Source organism: Malaya genurostris, chromosome 2 (genome assembly GCF_030247185.1).
Source record: "Malaya genurostris strain Urasoe2022 chromosome 2, Malgen_1.1, whole genome shotgun sequence".
Classification (NCBI taxonomy): domain Eukaryota; kingdom Metazoa; phylum Arthropoda; class Insecta; order Diptera; family Culicidae; genus Malaya; species Malaya genurostris.
In genome coordinates, this window is record NC_080571.1 from 5,690,055 (window position 1) to 5,716,370 (window position 26,316).

Below are 26,316 nucleotides of genomic sequence, written 5' to 3' on the forward strand. Positions count from 1 at the left end.
CTATTGTTACTGAATATGTATCTTGTATATTTTTAAACTCATCTTTCTCTCATTTTCATTATAATGTTTCAAATTTACACATTTTACGTTTTATATGCATAGCATGTAGATAGATTCTTTTTACGTGCTTTTTAACGTTCTTGGTGATTTTTATTTGTCCATATGAAGTACTATCTACCCTTCAGCCCATCTGGTCTACTCCTGGTATTATATCTTTAAGAACAAATCTATTAGAGTAAAATGGTACTGTAAAGTTGTCTTTGAATACAATATTAATTAAAGAATTTCTACAATTCGTTCGTGTTTTTTTTCCAAAATTTTCGGTTGTTTTCTTGCAGTAGATTTCTGCTTTGTATGGTGTGTTTTGAATCAAAGGAATTCATGAATTGGGTTAGCAAGTCCACTTTCTGAAGTTTTAACATATCGATGAACAATACTGATAGAACTGAGAAAAGACGACTGAGCTGAGCTGTTCGCCGCATACACAAGTTAATTCGTCCACGCAACGTAACGGAGGTGCTTCAATATGAAGTTACACGAAATGTTTGAGTCCCAGCGTTCGGTTGAGTGGCTCCGCTGTCTACTATATACGTTACTGACTGCTTCCAATAAGCTGTATCATGATTCGTACCAATTGGATTTTATATTGTTGCTGTTTCGATTCACATTCGAATCAGGATAGATGAAAGGCTCTGATTCCACCAAACACACACTGATAAAACTGGTAGACGGATGCATGTTCTAAAGCTAGACTAATACCTTTCTAGTACATATTGTAAATTGAAAACTTCCAAGATGTTCTACAGAGAATTGAGAGGAAAGATGTTTGGTAGTGTTTTATGATTTAAGTTAATTTATACATAGTCAACAGAAAAACAGAACTAACAAGTAACGATTAAATAGTTTACAATCGAGATGTAAGATTATTCATCATATGCAGTAAAAGTAAAACGGAAAAATGCTGCGTTTTAGAGAAATTGTGCTTAAGAGCAGTATTTGAGATTAGAATTTCAGGTTCTTAATGATAAAGTTGCATTTGTCTTAAATAGATTTAAGATTTATAAAATTGGAATTCTCTCAACGACTGGAAGCAATAATTTGAACAATGATTTTTCCCTCCATTTTGTCCGTGTTTCTTCACTTGATTTTACTAAAAAAGAGGAATAGACTTTTGGCACCTAAAATATTAGAGTGTTCCTATTAGTTGTTTCAACACTGGCTGAGTATTTTGTCTTTATAAGAACAGAAAAAAAAGTTAAAGTCCTCTAAGAGGACACACCGCCTAGTCGTAATTGAGGTACGCAAAACGATGACCAATCTAACACATTTTATTATGCCTCTGCTTAAAATAGGCAGTATTTACACAACATTCATCCAAATCTTACATCTTGGGAAACATAGACAATATAGCGGCACATATCTTCTGCGGATTGGTTTCGTCCGGATACATTTGCATTACGGTCTGTACCTGTTCCTCGGGAAAAATACTAGCCAGATGGTAATGCAAACGACGTCGCTGATCTTGCAACTGTTGATGCGTTTGATTCGGTGGTGGTGGCATTGGAGAACCTATGACACCACCAGAACTGGTATTGTTGGCAACACCTAACTGTTGTTGCTGCTGAGGCGGTGGTGGCCACAGATTGATATGGGGCTCCGATGACGATGCTGGTGGTGGTCCTGTGTGCCAAGGTCGGGACGGATCCGGTGCTGATGCAATGCGAGTTACGTTCTAAAAGAATTTCGTTTTCAGTTAAGGAATCAAACAACCAAACAGTTTATTGTCTAACAAACAATGCGTACCTGATGCAAATCCCATTGCGCCGCCTGGTTGGAACGAGTGCCACCACTTAAAGACGGTGCCAGAGGTCGATGAGGCGATAGTTGCACCGCAGAGTGATGCTGAGATTGCTGTCCAGTGGCCGCAGCATTGTTTCGCTGCATCTGATAGATTCGAGGGTCACATCCGGCCGGATTAAGCGTCAACTGACGCTGAAGTTTACGATGTAAATTGACACTGGGGTCCTGGTTGCGATCACATGTATCCGTTGGTTGTCCAGATTGTGTCGACTTCACCTGCTGTTGTTGCTGCTGCTGCTGCTGCTGTCGATTCCACAGTGATGCACTGTAACTATTCGAATGATGGAGCTGATTGTAAGTCTCCTTAGAGATATTTTCTATGCTATGAGATTTAGGGAATATTTGGGAATCGACTATGTTATGCGGCAACGACAGGGGTGAAAGGTCCCAGTTTGATCGATTTTGTGCTGGCATATACGGATGCTGCTGCTGCTGCGGGGGATGCAGTGATTGTTGCTGTATCTGGTCACTCAAATTAATGCTGCATAAATTACTACTAGTGTTACTACTGTCTGGAGGTACATTGGATCTTGTGCGGCCTATTGAAAATAAAAATGGATAATGCAACGAGTGACTGCAAATCAAATGTATCTTAATCTTACATAATGCTTTTCGTTTATCATTAGTTGGACTAGTTTCGCTACTGCTGTTGGACAGTGGTACACTGAGAGATTTACCCTGAACCACGTTGCGTCCTCCGATAGTGCTTCCCGTGGATTCTCCAGAACCACAACTACTTCTAGCCTGCAAATGGCGGGCGGCATACTCCGACAACCGTTCCGTAACCGATTTGTGTGGCATACTACCCCTTTCCGGATGGTAAAACTTGCACTTGTTTCCATAGGTGCATTTCTTTCCGTATGGACACGGCGGTGGTGGGTCACCTTTGCGGGGCTGCACACGCAGAAAGTTGTCCAGCGTTGGTCCGGAACGACCAAGCGGATCGTCGGGTGGCATGAATCGATCGTTGACAAACGAGTACATTAGCACTCGTTCTTCGACCACCTTCTTGAACTCGGAGCTCTCCTGCACCAGATCACGATAGTTATCGTTGGATACCACGATTCCGTCGTTCTCGGCAGCGAGCTGAAAATGATAGCAACCAAACAAATTATGAACACATATTTGTATAGAGCTGACGAGTAAGTTAAACAAAGAACCATTTTGTTGACAAACAGTGAGATATTTTTTTTCATACCAATTTGTTCGTTATTATGACGTTTATCAGCCAATAACACTGTTATTTATCAATGATCGAGAGTAATAGATGGAAGAAAGTAGAAGAAATGGCGAAACGGAAGCGCTGTTTCCTGGATAGCCCAATGGCAGAACATTTCGACAATTTAGAGATAGAAAAAAATTCGCACCAACTCCAACTAATGCTCGCAACATCCTCTCGGATTTTAATTATAATGTCTAGATGTGTAGACTTTGTCACAAAACAGTTAGGTAATAATAGAGAGTAAAAATATACTGAAGTCAATTCTATAATAGTTTTACAATCTGTAATTCAATTTAGTTTGGCAAATTACAAAAACATTCTTTCCATTTGAAATAAGTCAATTGCTTAGGACTTTCCCATATATAGCTTGCTTACTTGCTTGTTTTTGCTCTAATCTCTCCGTTTTTATACCACTTTGACTGATTTTTACAAACTGAGTCGGTAATTCGTTTTTTATCTCTTTTTTCCTATATGAGCTGCTCTGGCTATGATGACCACTATAGGTTCCCTCCAGCATGTAACCCAAGCGATAGATTCCTTCACGATAACCAATTTGCAACAAAAGAAACGAGTATTTTCCATAACAAGTTCGCCAGATAATTTGTCACTTGAGCAGGAAATGTGCTTCGCCCGGTAACCAGTCAATTATTGAGTCGTACGTCTGTATCGTTTCGATATTTTGTCATCCTACCAACTGCTTCTGTGTTTTTAATGTCTTCGTTAGTGAAACTTTGGTCTGAGCCCTGCTTTCTTATATAGTTTTTTTTATGTCTGACATACGATTATTACTTATTATTTTGCATCCGCCGCATTGTGGCTGAGTAAAAGTAACGAATGTCAATAAAAAGTACTAAGCATTCTACAACGCAATTAAAGAGAGAGCTACCTTCAACATGCAATCAAACTACTAGGTGTGCAGATTTTGGACGATGTTGTCCTCGGTGTTTGAGGATTCCATCCCCTTTATGAGCCAATTTACTCTTATTCCTTTTCGAATTAAATTCATCCGCTCAGGACGAATGTGATATATTAATATTCATCCCAAATGCATCAAGTTAATTCAAATTGATGACGCCTTCGATGTCTCGGGTCGTACTAGAGGAGGTTGTTCAAGCGTTTTTGAAGCTCGGAAAGTAAGAATAATCCGAATAGATCATTATCCGATCCACCTCGGTTCAGGTTTTCCTTCGCAAAGCCAAGTAGTTTTCAATTTGGTTTCTATTAACATTCACTTATTAGAAGTCCTCCGATAGTTCACTTTATTTGCAAGCAAATGCGTTGCTTTTAATTTTACAGTACCGTCATATAGAATTAAAGTTGGACCATTCAAAGTTTACGATGTTTTTCATGCAAACAAAGAAGAAATTGCGTCGAAGCACGTAAGGCGTAAACAGGAAAAAATCGCAAAATCGAAAAGTTTCATGAAAAAGTAACTCGAACGTGCATTTGACATTTGCAACTATTACGCAACCGTATTGCAGAACGCCGCCTACAAACTACTTTTCCAATTTTTTTGCCGTCGTCATCAATAGCTAAAGAATTCGCCCATACTACTAAGGATCACATATTCGCGATCCAACAAGTACTCAATTATGACAGATTACGCACGAATAAGGGTTCCCGGATAAGTTGACGGGATTGGCCAAAGATCGATAGAGTGATCTGTTACGTCTGAGTCCCTTTGGAAGGTGTAATTCGAAGACCAAGTGTCGACCTTGCAACGAAACTGCGAAAAGACAAGGTCAACCGTTCAACAATGGAAACTAGTGAGCGAAGTACTCCTATTTCACCATCAAACCAACCAGCAACTCCAACCAATGTACAACAAGCAACTAGCAACGAGCTCAAGACTGCGAACATCAAGGAAAACGAAAAGAAGACGGAAATCAACAACAAAACCATCAATGCGGCAATGGATGACGAGGCGAGTCACGAACAAAGTGCCCCTCAACCCTCGCAGGAGGGAAATGGAATCTCCTCTCCTCCTAGAAAAAGAGTGACAACGTGATCCACTTAAAAATACCTTATTTAAAAAAATCGGCTAATTCGGCCACGTAAAGCTTGTACGCAAATAGGCCTGAATAAAAATACCTTTTAAATAAAAAAACAAAAAAGTGTCGACAATAGTGGTAAGATTTTCCGAAAGTCTAAACAGTCTAAGTCAATGTATGCTTGATACAGTAAAGGCTAAAGTAAAGTACACTGGGGTCTTTTTATGCGGTTTTTACCGCGGCTTTTTTAAGCGGATTACCGAAGTTACGCGGTTTTTTTACACGGATTTCTCAAGTTACGCGTTTTCATATTTTATCTTAGAAACGTCGAGATCTGGTGTAATTTTCTAAGACATTTGTCATCAATTTTTTTCCCTTTTACGATTTTTTCTACGCGGATTTCCGAAGTTACGCGGTCTAAAATTCTCGAAATCGAATTTTTAAAAAAAGTTTTTATTGGAGATTTCACTAGATCTGGACGTTTCATACATTTCTAAGACATTTGGCATCAAAAAAAATTTTTCTTATGTTTTTCGTTTTTTTACGCGGATTTCCGAAGTTACGCGTTTTTTTTACGCAGATTTCCGAAGTTACGCGGTTTTTTTTGCGCGGTTTTTGTTTACGCGGTACGTATCCCCCGCGTAAGAAGATACCTCAGTGTAGTAGTAAAGCTGCTAACAGGTGGCAACTAAAATTTTGGAATTTTTTCGAGGCCTGTATGCTTAACAACAAACGAGCTCAGAGAAAAAGAAGAGTGTGTATGTGTTAGCTCTTTCTCTCTCTCTCTCTCTCTCTCTCTTTCTGCTAGTATTTTCTGTTTTGTTTATGCTTGCTCAGCTTTGCTCAAAATGCCGTCAAAACAAGAAGTATTTCGCGAGCGCGTTGTACAGTTCTACGAACTGCACAGAAATCTCGGCAAAAAGTATACGGTACAACATTTTAAAAGCAAAAACGTTGCGGCTTCGACTCTTTACCATATCCTAAGATCCCCAATAACTGCTTGCAAGAAAGTTAGTGGAAGACCAGCCAAAATTATGGACGCAAAAGGACTTCGTTCTCTTTCTCGTGCCTTCAACAACAAGGATTCACTGAGTCAAAACCATTGAAAAGAGTCGGAATAAAGTGCCGAAAGAAGACACGAGCCCCGGAATATACTCACGCACAGATTTCAACGCTGAAGTCCCAATGCCGCTGGTTGTTAAAAAAATATTCCGGAAAAGGTTTTGTTTTGGACGACAAAAGTTATTTTCCTCTTTCGAAGACGTAGATTCCCGGAAACGATCGATACTATTCATTGGATAGTTCTATCGCACCTCCGAACTTGAAATATAAGTTTAAACAGAAGTTCGAACAGAAGGTGATGTTGTATATTGCCATTTCCGAGAAAGGTATTTCTAAGCCATGGTTCAAACCCTCTGGTTTGCAATCAATCAAGATGTGTACCAGTACGAATGTTTGAAGAAAATTTTGATCCCGTTTCTTCAAAAACATCATGCTGTTGGACAATACGTGTTTTGGTCGGATAAAACGTCATCGCATTAGGCCAAAAAAACACAATCGTTCCTGAATACCCATTCGATCCCATTTGTACCCAAAAACCACAACACGACAATTCTGTCTCAGTGTCGCTCAATCGAAGATTTCTTCGGGGTTTCGAGCTCCTTGGAGTTCAAAAATAACTGGATAGCCACGAATTGCAAACAGTTGATTGGTAGAATCAAGAGATGCATTCGCAAAGTTGACATGAAGGCCGTACAATGCTCCTGTTCCGACATCAAACGGAAGCATCGCCGAGACATCCGATTACGGACCGTTTTCAAATGTTCACTAATTTTTTTTCAACAGTGGACAATCTATCATTAATTTCAATAATTGATTTTCTCACCTAAATTCTAAACGTAATTTAAGGTTTAGCATTTAGTTCCAGAATTCATTTCAGGTTCATAATTTAGAACTCAAGCTATGGAACCGAATCCTTATTCTGGAACAAAGTTTTTGGAACTGGTGAATTTAGTTCTTTGATTTATGTTCGGAATTCGATTTTATGTTCGGAATTCGAAGGGGGCATTCGCCCCGGGCGCCACAATTTTAGGGGGCGGCAAAATAATCCTTGGGGCATTTTTTTTGCTTTCCGGAGACGGAGTTTACCTTTGTTTTTCTTTTTTTGCTCCGGGCGCCAAATTTCCTCGGTACGCCACTGGTCACATTAAAACATGTTTTCCTCAAATAACACGATATAATCGTCAGTCAAGCACAACCCTCTCAGCACTTTTCGTCATTTATGACTATGCCAATTGACAAGATTGCGTCGAACCCGTTTTTAATCAAAGTAGCCATGTAATCATCATAGAAGAAATCAATCAAATCTGTTTTTATGTGAAGTGGAAGAAAAATGGAGGAAATGTACTCTTTCTCTAGGACTTTGAAACGAAAGGTTTCATTATTGTTTTTGAACATCTGAAGGAAGAGGCTCCAATAGCAAAAAATGGCACATTGACACCACGTATGTTTTTATGAAAACTTATGATTAAAGGGTTCGGTGCTGTAAGAAAAAAAATATATTATTGAATTAAATATTTATTATTTTATAATGTGTGTCTGGGGTGGATCGTTGTTTCAAAGATAAGGCCTTGGAACCTTCGACGATAATAAATGCATAGTATCAGTAGAATTAAACTGAACATTGAGAACTAGTAGTGAAATCTTTCATATGTCGTTTTCGCTTGATACCAAACCTAACCCAGTTTCCACCCTAACTGCTGTCAAACCGTTTGTTTGAAGCTAGTTTCGAACCTAGTTTTAACGTTGTTGAACTGAAAATCGAGTCAGTTTCGAACCTGGTTGTTATATCAGGTTTGCTCAAACCGCCGTTGCTAAGCGCGAAAACAACACAGTTTCGTGAAAAGTGTTTGTTTGAAGAAACTACCCTGGGTCAGTTTCAGTGTTCTCAAGCGAAAACGACAATAGTTTAGTTTGCCCATTAAAATGCGATACTGAAAAAACACACGTTTTTACCTACTGAAGCCCATGTCTGTCAACGGTAATATTCTCCATAGCTAGAAGAAGAATCTGTTTATATCCTTTTTTCGAATGTTTAATCAATTTTAATAACAAACAGTATGTCATGCGTATAACGTAATCCGAGTGTGGACAGTTCGGTTTTAAATTTATATTACTTTCGATAAAACGTGTTATTTTCTGATAGTGTGAACATACTATAAGACTAAATTTGGACCCGGGACTCTTCGTAATTATTACGAAGGATTCATCCTAGTAAAGTAGTGACCATTGATGTTTCATGATCGTAGAAAAGTTATGTTCTGGCTATTATCGGCGACCTCTGTTTGCAATATGGATTCCAATTATATTTACCTTTAGAATATATCTATCGTCGTAGCACACCATGCGCTTTCCTCCCACTAGTCTCGATGGAGTGAATACCAGCATTCGCTCCTTTTCCAACTCGTTCAAAATTTCGCCATCCTTAACCGGATTGTCCGGTCGAGCACTCTCCTTGCGCCACTTGGGCACGAACACTGTAATATCCTTGTGACCCCGATTTTTAAACCAATCAACACACAGCCGAATGCCTCGGCACGAAAACACTTCCTTGTTACCGTGGCTCATCGCCACGTTACTACCATCTATCACTATTGGACGAAGAGATTCTTCACTGGCACTTGGACTGCCGCCAATCAACGAAGCGCTCCCCGTGACGGATAGCGACAAACTCGGGGAGCCATACTCGGAGGAACCCGCTAGTAGCGGGTCACTCAAACTACCATCAACCGTGAACTCTGTAGCACCTTTAATACCGGGTTGGGAACCTAGTTTGATCAGTTCCGCAAGTAACTCATTCTGTGCAGGATTCGGTCCCAGCCGCTGCAGAGCTGCCTGGACCAGTCTTTCTGTATAGCCCAGCTTCAAAGCGAATTCCACTCGCTGAGTATATCCTGGTGATCGGTCCTGGAATTGCTGGTGATCCGACTGGCAGACATACTCAGCGAACTCCTGTCCAAGTGTGTCACTGGTGGTTCGTGACACCTGCTGATGAGACAGGTCATCCCCATCACAGTCACTGTCATAACTGGAATCTTCCGCTTCCGTTACGCATAGCGAATCCAAGTATTGCTGAAAAAGAAAAGAAAAATACAACCATTAGCATGTGACATTTCCGATAAAGTAACAACAAATAATGTAGAACAAGTATGGTCAAATATTGTCATTAGGAAGGACTCAATCAAAGGTGCTTGCTTGATTAACCAGTTCCGCCCGTTTGTGGAAGAACATTATTTAGCGACGCAGTAGAGATGCGTCGGTCGTCTAGACACAATTATACAACTTGTCTTTGCCTTCGCAGTGAGTAAGAGGGATGATAAACTTCATGCTTGCAAACACACTTAAGGCGGATGTTTGCATTTCAGCATTTGGGTAACGCTGTATGATTGTTTTGCGCCGTAATCTGCGACCACGAGTCAATTCTTTCGACCAGCCGTTCGGGATTCGAGGCGCTGCCGTAAAGTAATTAGCGTAAGGTGTAAATAAGCGAGAAGTGTTATTGTGTTTGCACGCCCGGTTAGCTGCAAACGACAAGGTGATCAAAATGCCTCGCTTTGCAATACATCGAGCTGTGGTATGTCAAGTCCGTGTCGAAGGTAATATTCTATTTCGAAATAAGTTGAAAATCTTTATGCATAATCGAGCATAATTTTTTTTTTTGAAGAACATCATTTAAAATTTTGTTTTGTGAATCCTACAAATAAGACTATACGAAAAACCAGTACATGAAACTACGCTGAATAAAGTCTTACAGTCCATGTTACTGTCAAATTGTTTGTTGTTTGTCTTGATCGACAGAAACTCCCTCTCTTTTTTTAAATATAACTCAGCCAGTCGTGAACGGTTTCTTGACAGCTTAAATTGACGATTCATATGAATAAAGTTTATATTGCGTGCATTAACACATAGAGTCCATCATAAATTAGAATTGCTTGTAAGTAGCTATCAAATTGTCATCCTAGAAAGCATATTTCATCTTATCTTTGGGAAACGGATTCATTTCTTGAAAATATATTCAATTTTCGACAGAGCAAAAATGTAAATTTATGAAAAATTGTAGGCATTCAATTTTATCAAACTTTGATTAGATATTATAATTTCACAAAATCAGATTCAAACGAGACGTCTATCGAGTTGCATTGAGTTTTATCTGAAAACCGGTGTAGCCGAAGTCAGATAAATTTACCTGTATAGTTTACATTTGTTTCAAAATGTTTGAAAATCAGTGTAGACATCTTTGAGAAATCGTAGTGGTTATGGACTATTCAAATCTGCAAACCCGATAAACCAGATTAATTTATGTGAAACAGACATTTTATACTAATCACCCTGTATCATCTAAACCGGAAGTTGGATCTGACTGAAAAGCAAGATGTTTTATAGGATCTTCGACTTGAATCTTAGATAATTCTTAGATTTCATTTGAATCTTAGATCGGCTCAGCCATCTACGAGAAAAATGAGTTACACACTTTTAATTTCGTTTCACATATCATCCTATATTTACGGAACCAGAAGTCGGATCCAAACATAATTCAGGAACCTTGTTTAGGAGCATACGACTTTGCATATGAATCTGAGTTTATAAAAAATGGTTGAGTCCTCTCTGAGAAAATTGAGTGATATTATTTGTCACACACGCATTTGCTGATCTCGACGAACTGATTCGAAATTGTATATGGATGTTATGTTCTTCCAGCATTTATTGCTGTAAGTAGTTTAAAACAATATAATTATGGAATTGCTTTCTACTCATAATTTCTGCCATCATCTGGTTTGCATATGTCATATTCGAACGACTATGTTGCCAAAAACGAACCGTGCTAAAATCGGTCCTAGGCAAAATGTAATGAAAAAGGATGCTGTACAGAGTCTTTTTGGTACTTAGAAACAATTGTATGTAACAGTATAAAAAATCGTGTTTCACGTTGCTCCCAAGTATTGCTTTGTCATGCAAGAGCTCAAAACTCCTACTGCTGGAATAGGGAAAAATATTGCTTACCCAAAAATGTCGATATCTCCGTTAAAAATTGACGGATTTTAACAATATATGGCTTGTTGGACAGCTATTACCGTGCGAAATCGAAGTCTGGAAAAGTATTTTGTATTCAAGGCCAAGTGTGACAGAAAATCTTGACATAAAACTTTATATAACTCTAAAAGTAAACATTCTATCTCAAAACCATTGAATAACGGTCTGGGTGACGGGGAGACCTTTCATTTGCGACTAGTTTTATCAAAATCGGTTCAGCCATCTCTGAGATTTCGACCTCTTTGTTGACAACACACATACAGACACACACACACACACATGCACACACGGACATTCGCTCAGTTCGTCGAGCTGAATCGATTGATATATGACATTCGGGACCTTGGAAAAATTTTCTAAAGTTTGAACGAATTCTACACTTATTTTTTATATTTATAAAAAAGGTAAAAATTAAATATTTTTTCCAAGAATAAAATTTTAATTTTTTTTTAAAATTTTCATAGTGTCTGATTTCCTCCAACTTCTTCTTGGACACAATTTTCGTGCATTTGATTGTTAACGATTTCAAAACATAACAATTCAATAACTGTTGGGATCTTTCGGAATTCTCGTTAGCCAAGTCGATTTTGATGACTGTAGCTGTTAAGGTCGGTAGAAGTCTAGTGAAACGGTGGATAGCGTTATTCACGTGCTTGACGGTCCGCGCCATTCATCTGGAAGTTGTGCACTCTTTGTCCACAGAGTCTTGCAAGATGGCTATACGGCGCTTCCTTGTCCGTCGTGGATCCCCCCTGGAAATATACAGTGACAATGGCACTAATTTTATAGGCGCTAGTCGCGAACTTCAGGAACAGTTTCAGGTGATGAACCAGACACTAGCCGAGCTGTTTACCAATATCAATACAAAGTGGTTCTTCAATCCCCCATCAACCCCACACATGGGTGGATCGTGGGAGAGACTCGTTCGCTCAGTCAAAACGGCATTCGCGACTATGTGTACAACGAAACATCCAAACGAGGAAACTCTTGCTACAATATTGGTTGAGGCTGAAGGAATAGTTAACTCCAGGCCGCTGACATTTGTTCCTCTTGACGCGGATGACCAGGAAGCTCTTACTCCGAATCATTTTCTGCTGTCAAGCTCAAGCGGGGTGATTCAAAAGCAGCAAAATACTATCGAACCAAAGGAAGCGCTGAAGACTAACTGGAAGCTCGCTAGACATTTGGTGGATCAGTTCTGGCACCGTTGGGTGAAGGAATACCTCCCTACCATCACTAAGCGCACGAAGTGGTTTGATAATACTAAACCACTGGAGCCAGGCGATTTGGTCGTAGTCGTAGACGAGACTGTCCGAAATGGGTGGATACGTGGACGCGTTCTTTCGGTTGTTAGAAGCAAAGATGGTCAAGTTCGCCAAGCTTTGGTGAAGATCGCCTCGGGAGTTATACGCAGACCAGCTACGAAGATTGCCGTATTAGAAGTCAACAAAGATGATAATGCCTGTTCCACTGCGGAACAGAATTATGGGTCGGGGGATGTAGGGGCCAACGACGCCACTGTATCGTAGATCTGACATCACTCCCAACTGCCTGCTTATGCCATAGATCTGATATCACTTCCAACTACCGGTTCCCTTTTTCACTTTATTCATTGTAAACGATCATAACCTTTATCGCACACAAGTGATAGAAAATCACATATTAGATTGTTAAACACACGAATTGTTTTAATCGAATTTCTTATTTGTTGGGTCAGGTGAACCTAGTAGGAATACTAAATGTAAGTTAAATTTGTAATCAAACTTGTTTAAACTGAATATACTCGCATTACAGCTTTGAAGCTACAGTCATCAAAATCGACTTGGCTAACGAGAATTCCGAAAGATCCCAACAATAACAACTTTCACGACTATTTCTAAGAGAAAGGGTACTGAGCAGATTTATTGATTTAAATCTGTAAAATCCTATTCTAGTGTAACTATTTTCATCAAGAACTTGAAGATTTGGAAAAGCTAGTGAACTGTTTAAGTTTTAACTTTTTCGTTTTTGAAAAAGCTTTAATTACTAATTAAAGTCAAATGTTTATTTTTTCGATCCATTTCTTAATAGTTGAAAAATCTTTCAGCATTTATTCAGCGTATCGTTTTTCAGAGTGCCTACTTGATTTCCTACAACTTTTTCTTGGATACCATTTTTTTAAAAGTGATAATTTTCGAGATACAACAGTTTAAAAAAAGTGCATGCAAAAATTGCATTCGCATTTTGTTAAGTACAGTCTGAAGTCGAACATGTCTCACTTTCCGTGCAAAGTGTATCGACATGTATCAATGTATCGACTCAACTCGCATTTAACTCAAAATTGTACAGGGTATTACTTACTGGTGAACGACTCAAAAACTGCAAGAGACAATCCTACGGGATTGTTCGAACAGTTGACGTAGGGCTACACCCTATTGTCAAAATTATTGGTAATTTTTGTTTCGGATATACTTGAGCATTTCTATTTGGGTTGCATACATATGTTTATTCGTATTTATGCGAAATCTACTTTCGAAAATAAATCTTCAAAAATTTGTGTGACCTTGAAAAGAGCCGTTTATTTAATTTGTGCTAAATATTCAACACTTATCAGTCAATTCAAATAAATCCCGAACGATTGAACTTGTTCGGACAAATTCAAGGAACATTCCACGGATAACAAGACGATGGTCGGTGAAGCAGGCAAGAAACAAAGTTTTGGTCGACAGTTTCGGAGTATTTTTGACGAATACCATATCGATGCAAGAGCTACCCAACATAGTCGGCTGTTTGACTATCTAGTACCAAGTCAAATTCAATTAATTACATGTAGGGTCTAACATTGTTGAAAAATCATTTATTCTTTTCTTTATATTTGCTAATAGTAAAACATTTCACGAATATTCTGTGAAATTTTCAAGCCTATTGGAACGAAATTCCGGGAGTTATGGGCCTTTATCTTTGCTTATCCCATTTTGCGAAGAGGCAAGAGCTCGGCGAACGGGCTCAAGATGTCTACTTCGATAGACTTAAAAATAAGTTAAAACATTCTTGAAATGTTTTATTATAACAAAATACAAAAGAAATATGTGTTTTTTCGGAAGTGTAGACCCTACTTGCCCCCTAGAACAATAACTTGTTTTCTTCGATTTTATTGACAAAAAAAAACGCGTTTTTCTCGAAAGCAGATTTTGAAAGTCCGTGCCGTCGTCATTCGGAAACTACTTCACCATTTTTTGTTCAAATTTCGCATATACTTCCTACATGTAAAATAATAGACCCCAGCGTTTTCCCTCTCGTTTTTTGTTACTTTGGAGAGGCTTTACAGCTAGAAAATGGCGGATTTCTATGTGAAAAACGTGATTAGTCCACCTATCAGTGAGATGATACCTTTTTTTTATCAATCAACTTGTGTTTTTTTGCAGGATATTCTTCAGTTCTCATGACATTATTTTAATTATCGTCGTTTTAAACGGCAAATTGAGATTTCAATCACTCATTACCCTGTAATGTCGAAATTGCAAATCGTATCGAATTTCAATCTTAACGTGTGACAATCGATTGAACATTCCATGAGATGTCGAAGTAGGTTCCACTTTAGAGTTTTTCGTCATTATTTATGGTACTTCCAGAGCCGGTATTCAGGAACTAACACAACCCAAAATGATTCGTATGGCCATAAACTAATATGACGAATAAATTGCAATAGTTTTGAGTCCAATTTTGAAGGTTTTTGGGATTGTCATGTTCATATCGGTTTGAATTTTTAAAAACTCATCACCCTGTAATTCCAGAATCGGATAAAATTAACCAATTTTGTATGGGACCATAAGTCCTTTAATTTGAATTTTTGTTTTTGAAGTTCGATTTGGCCTTTTTGAGAAAATGATTGAGCTTTCAGAAACGTTTCGATACTGGAACCGATTCTAAAATCGGTGTAGCCGAAATCAGTTAAATTCACCTGAGAAGTGAGAGAAAATCTTTGAGAAATTGTAGTGCGAATTAAATTTTTTGGGTACCTTCCGAATCGAAAACTGAATACCGATTAAGCAGAAATAAATTTATTTGGTATTCGATTATCCAAATCTGCCAACCCGAAAAAACCTGATTAATTTATGTGAATGTGACATTTTTATACTAATCACCATTTATCTCCTAAACTAAAGTCGGATCTGACTAAAAAGTAAGATGTTTTATAGGATTTTAAGATCTCTCATTTGAATCATAGATGGTTCTTAGAGTTCATTTGAATCTTAGATCGATTCAACCATTATTTTAATTTCGTTTCACATATCATCCTGTGGTTCCGCAATCAGTAGTCGGATCCAAACGTAATTCAGGAAACTTGTTTGGGAGTATACTACTTTTCATATGAATCGGAGTTTGTAGAAAACGGTTTAGCCATCTCCGTAAAAATTGAGTGAAATTATTTATCACACGCGCATTTGCTGATCTCGACGAACTGAGTCGAATGGTATATGGGAGTTATGTTCTTCTAGCATTTATTACTGTAAGTAGTTTAAATCAAAATAATTAAGACATTGCTTTCATTTTGAAAATGCTGTCATCATCTAGTTTACATGTCATACTCGAACGATTATGTTGCCAAAAACGAATCGTGCTAAAATCGGTCCGTGGCAAAATGCCATGAAAAAAGATGCTGTACAAAATCTTTTTGGTACTTGGAAACAATTGTATGTAACAGTATAAACAATCGTGTTTTTTGTAAAATTCCTACTACTGGAATGAGGAGAAAAGTCGTTAACACAAAAATATCGATATCTCCGTTAAAAATGGACGGATTTTGACAATCTATGACTTGTTGGATAGCTAAGGAATCTAAGTCTAAAAACATATTCTGTTTTCAGTGTTAGTTGTTACAGATATTGTCAAAAAACTTTGTATAACTCAATAAGTAAATATCCAATCTTTAAACCATTCAATAGTGTCACACACACACACACACACACACACACACACACACACACACACACACACACACACACAAACACACAAACACACAAACACACACACACATACACACACACACACACACACACACACACACACACACACACACACACACACACACACACACACACACACACACACACACACACACACACACACAGACATTTGCTCAGTTCGTCGAGCTGAATCGATTGGTATATAACATTCGGCCCTCCGCCCCTCGGAAAAATTATCTATCGAGCGAATTCTATACCTAATTTTTATATATATAAAAAAGGTAAAACCGTTGTTTTGACTTTAAACAATTACCAACAATTATAAAACTTTAAAAAAAAGCTACAAAAACATTTACTACAACTATTCTGCTTTGATTTGTTCACTTCTGATTAGTCTCCGCTGAGATACAGTGCACATCGCAAATCATGATTTCTAAGAAGCGTCTTCAGAAATACTCCTTCGCCGCCTTATTTCTCAAAAAATGAAAAGAAATCTAAATGTTGTTCGAATATTGCTTTTATCATGCAAAACATTTGAATTTGTTTTTTGGAACGATAGCACTAAAAAAATTCGCAAAAATAGTGTTATTTTTCATACCCCATACGGAAATAGTAAGCAATAAACACATCGAATCTAGATAACTTGAAAGTCGAGTAATCGGCAAAACAACATAGCGACTCTACTAATGAGATGACAATTGGTACAATTCCTGTAATATGTGCAAATATGTGCGAGGGTCTTGATAAATATGTACTCCATTTACTCACAGCTGAAAAGTTTTATGTTTCTCTGGAAAAGTTCAGAATTTGATCCAGTTCCTACTTTCGGTTCCAAATCACAGGGCGATAGGTGGAAAAGTTGAAAAACGGTGTAAATTCCATAAAACTGATCGGTAATCTGTTTTAGTTTGCAGATCTTGTTAGTTGGTGGCGACAAAAACTTACTTACTAGCAGTTTCCGGTTCCGAAAGCAACGAAAATAGTGGCGAAAATTTCCAAAATGGACCATACTTTGATTTCTCAACGGCAACTTAAACTAAACTAAAACACTGTTTACAAAGTGAAGGTCTCATGGGTTATTGTGAAATTTTATCAAGATTTGACTTCCGGCTCCAAAATTACAGTGTGATGAGTGCTAAAAATTTAAAGCTTTCACAATACAAGTAAAAAAATTTCTAGGCCTAAAACTGCTGCTTTAGGGGTCTTGTTAGATGATGACCAAATGATATCCCAGTTTTCGGTTTCGGAAAAAAAACAAAAATAATTATTCTCCTCATTTTGAGTTCCCAGGGAATCCCTTCCGGACCCGGAAGTCAGGTGATGCAATAAAACGTTTTTTCCGGTCTTCGGTTCAGGAAATATTGGAAACAACGATCAAAAATTTTCCATTTTCGAGTAAAATGGTAATGAGAGAGGCTTCATGAAATCACTAGGTGAATTAAAACAGGTTTCCTATTTTGCCTATCATTGTAAACCGCCGCCGGATTGAACCGCCTATCCAAGGTTATTGAGCGTACATTTACCTTATATAATATTCAAAATATGAATAACACGATATAAATTAATTAATATAAGTATGTTATTATAAACATTTTGGGGTTGAATTTGGCTTCACAGTGGTTCTAAAAATGAGGTGAGCAATCGAAGCTGAGTGTTGAGGAGCTAATTCGTCGGCCATAGCATGATCCACGCATAAACCAATAACAAACCCGATGATGACAAAGAAAAAAACAATCGATATGATAAAGCCCAATCTTTTACTGTACACGACGAACTGCCATTCACGTGTGTCGGGAAACATTACCACAAAGGGGTTTTGTTTTTAATATTGTACTAAAAATGCACGAATAAATGTTCATCAATCACCTCGAAGTTGTTCTCGCCAGTCTCATTATTTCATATGTAAATAATTGCATTGGGTTTGGGCATGCAGTTCCTATTATATATCTTCTGTGAACGATCTAAAGATATATTTGTGTATACTACTTAAAATGTAGATGTAGAACGAAATTATTAGACAGCATAGGAATACATTACCTTTTGACTATAGTGGGTCGTTATAAGCATTCTCCAACCGTTCGTTCGAACTAAATATCAACTACCGATTCTTTCGCTAAAATAGGAACTTTCTAAGTCTCGTTTTTCAGTCGCTTAATTTTATTATTTATCGTAGATACAAGATCCGTTTCGCAAATGATCCATTCACTGTTGCTCGGATGCCGCCCTCGTTCGAATCAACGACGAAACGACGATCTAATCTGCCCCACCTGGACGCACGCAAGCAGGTAGAGATCAGCAGCGCACAGAGACGATCCAACCGGTTTTTCGCGTGTCCCCAGTGCCGAATGCACACAGCACACCTTTGCCTTGCCTGCGCTGTTTTGCACCAACAAACGGATAAAACAGATCCGGAGCCGTTGAACCTGCTGCCGTAATAGAGCTGCCAATGATGGGAACTAAAATGTAAACCTCCCGTTCGCCACAAACTCTCGTATGATGGGGGGCTTCGGACGTTTGCGCTGACTAAGCGCGAACAGGTATGTAGCTGTCGTATCAGGCGAGGGGTGGGGGAAACTGATGACGACCTAATCGATCTCTCCGAGTTCTCCGAGTTTGCTACCGCGATGGGTGGCCAGAGATGTTGCTTGTTGCTTGATGTACGCTTTTGTAGTGCCTTACTCTTTACTCTATCTCTCTCGGGCTGTGATTACGTCGACCCCTCTGGATTCCAATCTTTGCCACGACTGCTTATGGTAAGTGACGTCAACGGATCATTCCTCAACCAAATCCGCACTCAAATCACTCCATGTGCACATAGGCAAACACGTACACTTTAGCATACATCGAAGCACTTCGCTATATTAGCATTCAATTGATACGTCGGTAGGATGAAAATATTCAACAAAAATATTTACACTACACTTCACTATACTCTTCTCTCGTTGGTTGGTGGTTTTGTTTGAGCTGCCGACTTCTTTCCTTCACTGTGATGGCCGATTATTGCTCGCACGAATCAACATCCTCTTTGAGTGCAACCACACTCGGTCGGGGAGTTTGCCTTAATCGAAACTGCACTTTAGAACGTATAGCTTGAAAGAAGCTTTTTTTTCTGTCAGCTGTCTTGACTGACTTTCTTCGAACAATGCATGAATCTTTTATTCGTTTGGATAACCAGACTGATCTTCGAAAAGGTCAACCTTGCTTGAAGGAACGATCAGTGTTAACTTAAAATGCCATTAAAACGCGAACTTTTAGGCGGATCCAACGCGAGCACGGATCAAAATTTGAACGCGGTACGACTCGAACAACACTTCTTGAACAGCAGAGCACAACTGTTTTCGATTCGTTTGACGTAGCAAAATTTTAATTCAGCTTTCTCGTCCGTTTCGCGGGGGAATCCGAACCTAGCCGAAACCTGAGCGAACCCTCACACACCACTTCATTTGCCAGTTAGTGAATAAGCGTAATTTAGGTGAGCACTCTCCTACAGGTAGATAGGTGGGATGATCGTGAGGATCAATGTTGTGCGTCGCGACGACTCCTTCTGTTACGTGCTGTTGATTTCATCATGGCAGTGTTGTATGCAGCGCCACATTCAAAATCGTGAGATAAGCTTTTTTGCAGCATGGGAACTGATTATTTACTGTGTTTGCCTGCCAGCTGCAATCGTTGGATGAAGCGTGGAAACTTCTTTCAATGTGACAGATTGGAATAGGTAGAAATTTAAGAAAAATATGATATCATTTCGTACTAAATAAGTAAACATATGCATATCACCTTATTTACCATTTAGCTCAATCGGACAGATACCGAAATTCTGAATTTTTCACGTTAATTTTATGCAAATACTCATATCATGACATTGCTTAACGCTGAGGAATCTGCGATAAGGATTTAATGGAGGTGATACCTGCCAAACGGATTGTATTTTGGCAAGTACTCGTATAACGAATGCTCACGAGTCAGTTTATGTTAAGGACTATCCACATCTTTTCGTTCCGGTTCATTTCCGGCACAGTGAAGGCGCTGACAAACGTACTTCAGTGAAAATGAAAACAAATATCGTTGACGACGAATTCGAGTTTGTCGGACAGAAGTTACACTGACGGCGAGCTACACTGAAATGGTACAGTGCCGGATAGATGTGAATGTGCGTATAGCAAACACTTTAAATGATATCGGGTCCGTGAACGGTACCGTACCGGCACTGAACTAAATCGGAAAGGTATGAATAATCCTTTAATGTACTTTAACGAAAAATGTTACGGATCGAAGGCGATTGACTTATGTTTACTGTTTAACATTGATTTGGAATTTTCCATACGAACTTGATATATTTTACGAATTTGTTATATTTTTGATACACAACTTTGAAACGGTGGCGGTAGCATGCATCAGCAGAGTAGAAAATTCCGCTTACCTTGGATTTTCGGTTTACTCCATAATATTTGTTTAGTTGGTCGTCAAAAAGCGAGATAACTGCCCACAACGTCTCCCAGTATGTCTATGACGACATTTGATCAATAGAACGGCGTTGATTGGGTGCTATCGCCTTCTGCGTTAGTAGCAGAATGAGAAGGTGCGAGTTGATTTGTACGTAATAACTCATTAGAAATGCGAAAATTATTAAAAATTCTTCAAATAGGTCAATTATTTCGGTGTGACGTGGAATTACTGAAGTGTATTTTTTTATGAAGAACCTTTTAACCGGCAGGTCATTTGGGTTCGTATGTAGTGTATTTGACCGTGGTTTTAAATTGACTTCAATTTATCTAGACATTTTGTCACCAAGCTTTCATAAAAACCGTCTCTAACATTCCTTGCATCGTGTCATTTAATAATTCGATGGATGAAACAAGAAACGGCTTATGTGTAAGAGTAGCTGTTTGGGTATAAACAATCTTCCTACATTTTTAATGATAATTCTATAGTAAAAATATTCAGATGAATACAATATCATACTACGTACTAATGGTGTAATTGGCTGGTCCCAAAAACTAGAGGTTTGGATACGATTGGTAAGGAATAGTTATTTAGATGCAAACTGAAATATTTTACCTGTGGAAAGCAGAAAGCGACTAACAGGTAGATCTATAATTTTATTTCACTTCAAAGAATATTCTCGTTTATATAATTCAGTTGAGATCAATTATTTAAACACATTTATTCTGCCACCAGGCGAAAATTTAACGGTTCCTAACTCGCAGAGAACGAAGTTTTACAATGAAACTTCAGCGGGCCCATGGATAGTATATTTTCGGCGTAAAATGAAGGCATTGAATTTATTTTATATATCTAAAGAATTGACATCACAATTTCCCGCTACCAAAGAGATAGTAAGAGTTCATAAAGACAAGATCCGCGTTGTAGTCGATTCCTTGAAGCAGGCTAATGAGATTGTTTTTTTTTTTTGAATTATTTACCCGCGAATATCGCGTATATATTCCTTCGAAAGACGTTGAAATAGACGGTGTTATCATTGAAGCGGGTCTTTCGGTTAAAGAGTTGCTTGAGCATGGAGTTGGACGTTTTAAAAACTCTATGCTTGAGGGAGTAAGGATACTCGAGTGCAAGCAATTGTACTCAGCATCTTTTGAAGAAGGAAACAAAACTTATCGACCTTCAGATTCGTATCGAGTAACATTCGCTGGATCTGCCTTGCCTAGCCATGTCCACATCGATAGAGTTCGCCTTCCTGTTCGGCTTTTCATACCAAATGTTATGAATTGCACGAACTGCAAAAAATTTGGCCACACAGCTACTTACTGTAGTAATAAGTCGAAATGTACAAAATGTCAAGGGCCTCATAAGGATAATCTTTGCGATAGATATTGAAAAATGTGTTTATTGTGGGGAAAGTCCTCATGATGATCTTTCAGTATGCGCTGCATTTAAATTGCGTAAGGACAAAATGAAGCTTTCTTTAAAAGCACGGTCTAAGCGCACATATGCGGAAATGCTCAAAACTATCATTTATGTCCCATCTTTGGAATCCGAAAACGGTTTTTCAAATCTGGCGGAACCAGAGGAATCTGACTCTGATGGAATTAGTGAAGATACCTCGTTTGTCACTCCTCAAGGGTCTGTTAAGAGGAGATTAACAAACCACAAAATACCAAAAAAGACACCTAAAATTACACCTTCAAAAAAAAGATCCCCGTGTTAAATCTAAAAAGCCAAATTTAAAACCAAAAACTGTGCCACCTGGTTTGTCAAAATCACAAACCAATCCAGGAACTAGCACAAGAAAAGACAATAATCCAGTGGGCTCCGTTTCACAGCCACCATCAGGATTACTGAAGTTTTCGGAAATTGTAGAATGGATTTTCGCAGCATTCAATATTTCTGAACCTCTAAAGACTATCATAACGGCATTCCTTCCAATAGCTAGAACTTTTTTGAAACAGTTATCAGCTCAATGGCCAGTTCTTTCAGGTTTTGTATCATTTGATGGATAATTTATCGACCGCCGCAAATGATTCAATCACTGTTCTGCAGTGGAATTGTCGAAGCATCATGCCAAAACTTGATTCATTTAAAGTTTTGTTGCATTGTCAAAAATGTGATGTATTTGCTTTATGCGAAACATGGCTTACATCAAACATAGCCTTAAATTTTAATGACTTTAACATTATACGTCTCGATAGAGACTCTCCGTATGGTGGAGTGCTTTTAGGAATTAAGAAATGTTATTCCTTTTATAGATAAACATTCCTTCGACTTCTAATATAGAAGTTGTTGCTTGTCAAATAAACATTAAAGGAAAGGACATTTGCATTGCTTCGGTATATATTCCTCCAAGAGCTCAAGTTGGACAACGACAGCTTAATGAAATGGTCGAAGCCCTTCCTGCTCCACGTTTGATTTTAGGAGATTTCAATTCGCACGGAATGATGTGGGGTTCCGTTTACAATGATAGCAGATCATCTTTAATATATAATATTTGCGACAATTTCAACATGACAGTATTGAATATGGGTAGCATGACACGGATTCCAAGACCTCCTGCACGTCCAAGTGCATTAGATTTATCTCTTTGCTCGACTTCAATTCGACTAGATTGCACCTGGAAAGTATTTCCTGATTTACACGGTAGCGATCATTTACCAATCATCATCTCAATTAGCTGTAACAAATGTATTGCTAATTCAGTTAATATTCCATATGATTTGACAAAAAATATTGACTGGATTAAATTCCAAAGTAATATGTCAAGTATCCTAAATTCCATGGAAGAGCTCCCCCCACTTGAGGAATATGACTTCCTCGTTTGTTCGATACTGGAGGCCGCTGAACAAGCACAAACCAAACGATTTCTTGGCCCATCGTCTAACAGAAGACCTCCAAATCCTTGGTGGGATAAAGAGTGCTCAGATGCTAAACACGCGAAACAAAATGCTTTCAAGACGTTTTTAAAACGAGGAAGAGGAACTCCTCAGAATTTTGAAAAATTCTTGGTTTTAGAAACCATGTACAAGAACATACTTCGGGTCAAGAAATGCAGCTATTGGAGACATTTTGTGGAAGGTTTGTCAAGAGAAACCTCAATGAGCACTCTTTGGAATACGGCCAGACGAATGAGGAATCGTAACATAGGAAATGAGAGTGAGGAGTACTCGAATCGATGGATATTTGATTTTGCGAGGAAACTTTGTCCAGATTCTGTTCCTACGCATAGCATTATTAGGGAGTCTTCTTCGAATGATGATTCCATTGATAGCCCCTTTTCAATGATGGAATTTTCCATAGCACTCATGTCTTGTAACAATAACGCTCCTGGTTTGGACAGAATTAAATTCAATTTGGTGAAGAATCTGCCCGACCTAGCAAAAAGACGTTTGTTGGAATTGTTCAACAAGTTTCTTGAGCAAAATATTGTTCCACCTGACTGGAGACAAGTGAAAGTTATCGCCATTCAAAAGCCGGGGAAACCAGCTTCCAATCACAACTCATATAGACCTATTGCAATGTTGTCCTGCATCAGAAAATTGTTCGAAAAAATTATTCTTCGACGTCTCGACACTTGGGTCGAGACGAAAGGTTTGTTATCAGATACTCAATTTGGCTTCCGAAGAAATAAAGGGACGAATGATTGCCTTGCATTACTTTCGTCTGACATCCAAATTGCCTTCGCTCAAAAACAACAAATGGCCTCTGTATTTTTAGACATTAAAGGAGCATTTGATTCAGTTTCCATTGATGTTCTTTCAGACAAGCTCCACCAACATGGACTTCCAGCGGTTATAAATAATTATTTGCACAACCTTTTGTCAGAGAAGTGCATGTATTTTTCACATGGCGATTTGGCAACATACAGAATTAGCTACATGGGTCTCCCGCAAGGCTCATGCCTCAGTCCGCTCCTTTATAATTTCTATGTAAACGACATTGACAGCTGTCTCGTAATCCCATGTACATTAAGGCAATTGGCAGATGATGGCGTGGTTTCAGTTACTAACTCCAAAGCTATTGATCTGCAAAAACCATTGCAAGATACCTTAGATAAATTGTCCGTTTGGGCTGTACATCTGGGTATCGAATTCTCTGCGGAGAAAACAGAGCTGGTCGTCTTTTCAAGAAAGCATGATCCCGCGCAACTTCAGCTTCATATGATGGGAAGAATGATCCAACAGGTTTTGACTTTCAAATACCTCGGGGTGTGGTTTGATTCCAAATGCACGTGGGGAGGACACATTAGGTATCTGATAACAAAATGCCAACAAAGAGTAAATTTTCTTCGAACGATAACAGTGTCTGGGTGGGGTGCTCATCCACAAGATCTAATAAAATTGTATCAGACAACGATACTTTCAGTGATGGAATATGGATGCGTTTGCTTTCGTTCCGCTGCAAATTCTCATATTATCAAACTGGAGCGAATTCAGTATCGTTGTTTGCGAATTGCTTTAGGCTGCATGCATTCGAAACATACAATGAGTCTTGAAGTTCTGGCGGGAGTTCTTCCATTGAAGAATCGTTTTTGGGAGCTTTCGTCGCGACTGCTAATAAGATGCGGTGTACTGAATCCCCTAGTTATTAATAACTTCGAAAGGTTAGTTGAGCTTCAATCTCAAACAAGATTCATGACTGTATATTTTAACCATATGTCACAGGAAATCAACCCTTCAAGATATATTCCTATCCGTGTCAGCCTCCTAAATGTCCCTGACTCAACTTTATTTTTCGACACATCCATGCAGCGCGAAGTGCGTGGAATCCCGGATCACCTACGCTCTATGGAAATCCCAAAAATATTTTCACGTAAGTTCAGGCATATTGACTCTGAGAAAATGTTTTACACGGACGGATCGCGAATTGAAGAAGCGACAGGGTTTGGTATGTTAAACAATAATGTTTCGGCCTCATTCAAGCTTCAAGAACCTGCATCTGTTTATATAGCAGAGTTAGCAGCAGTTCATTATAGCTTGAATGTAATCGTCACATTATCTCCAAACCATTATTTCCTCTTCACAGATAGTCTGAGTGCAATTGAAGCCATTCGCTCAAACGCTGCTGGCAAAAATGAAACGTTTTTCTTGGGCAAAATAAAACAGTGTCTGAACGACATATTGAATAATAATTATCTAATCACTATAGTCTGGGTCCCGGCTCATTGCTCCATTCCAGGCAATGAAAGAGCCGATGATTTAGCCAAACGTGGTGCTATTGAGGGTGAAATTTATGAGAGACCGATTGCTTTCAACGAATTTTATAGCGCGACTCGCCAAAGAACACTTGCCAGCTGGCAAGCTTCTTGGGATAAAGATGATCTGGGTCGGTGGATGCACTCAATTATTCCTAAAATTTCGACAAAGGCATGGTTCAGGGGACTGGATGTGAGTAGGGATTTCATTCGTTTGATGTCCAGACTCATGTCCAATCACTACACCTTAGATGCACATCTCCTTCGAATTGAACTTTCCGAAACTAATCATTGTGCTTGTGGCAAAGGCTATCGCGATATTGATCATGTCGTTTGGATATGCGTGGAGTATCGTGATGTCAGATCTCAACTAATAAATTCCCTGCGTACCCAAGGTAGACTATCCAATGTCCCAGTTCGAGACATTCTTGCTTGTCGTGACCTTTCTTACATGAAACTTCTTTATCATTTCATAAAGACAATTGAAGTTTCAATTTAATAATTGACCCGTTTTAGGGTTAGTTCTGACCCCTACTGCGTTCATTAGTTCATCCAATAGCAAAA

The 26,316-nt window shown here is 38.7% G+C and overlaps 1 protein-coding gene across 2 annotated transcripts in view; it reads right to left on the bottom strand.

The window, feature by feature from the left end:
* Positions 1 to 3: 3 nt before the first annotated feature.
* The window catches only part of LOC131426887 (probable ribonuclease ZC3H12B), a 67,005-nt gene continuing 40,692 nt past the window's right edge, over positions 4 to 26,316 (bottom strand). The window contains exons 1-5 of one of the 2 annotated variants that reach the window (XM_058589639.1): positions 18,147 to 19,487; positions 8,446 to 9,204; positions 2,463 to 2,946; positions 1,804 to 2,399; positions 4 to 1,732 (exon numbers count right to left, since the gene is read on the bottom strand). In XM_058589639.1, the coding sequence (XP_058445622.1) occupies positions 1,382 to 1,732; positions 1,804 to 2,399; positions 2,463 to 2,946; positions 8,446 to 9,204; positions 18,147 to 18,176 (2,220 nt within the window). In that variant the 5' untranslated portion in view covers positions 18,177 to 19,487 and the 3' untranslated portion in view covers positions 4 to 1,381. Of the gene's footprint in view, positions 1,733 to 1,803; positions 2,400 to 2,462; positions 2,947 to 8,445; positions 9,205 to 18,146; positions 19,488 to 26,316 lie in introns of those variants that run through there. The other variant, XM_058589638.1, reaches the window with a different exon arrangement.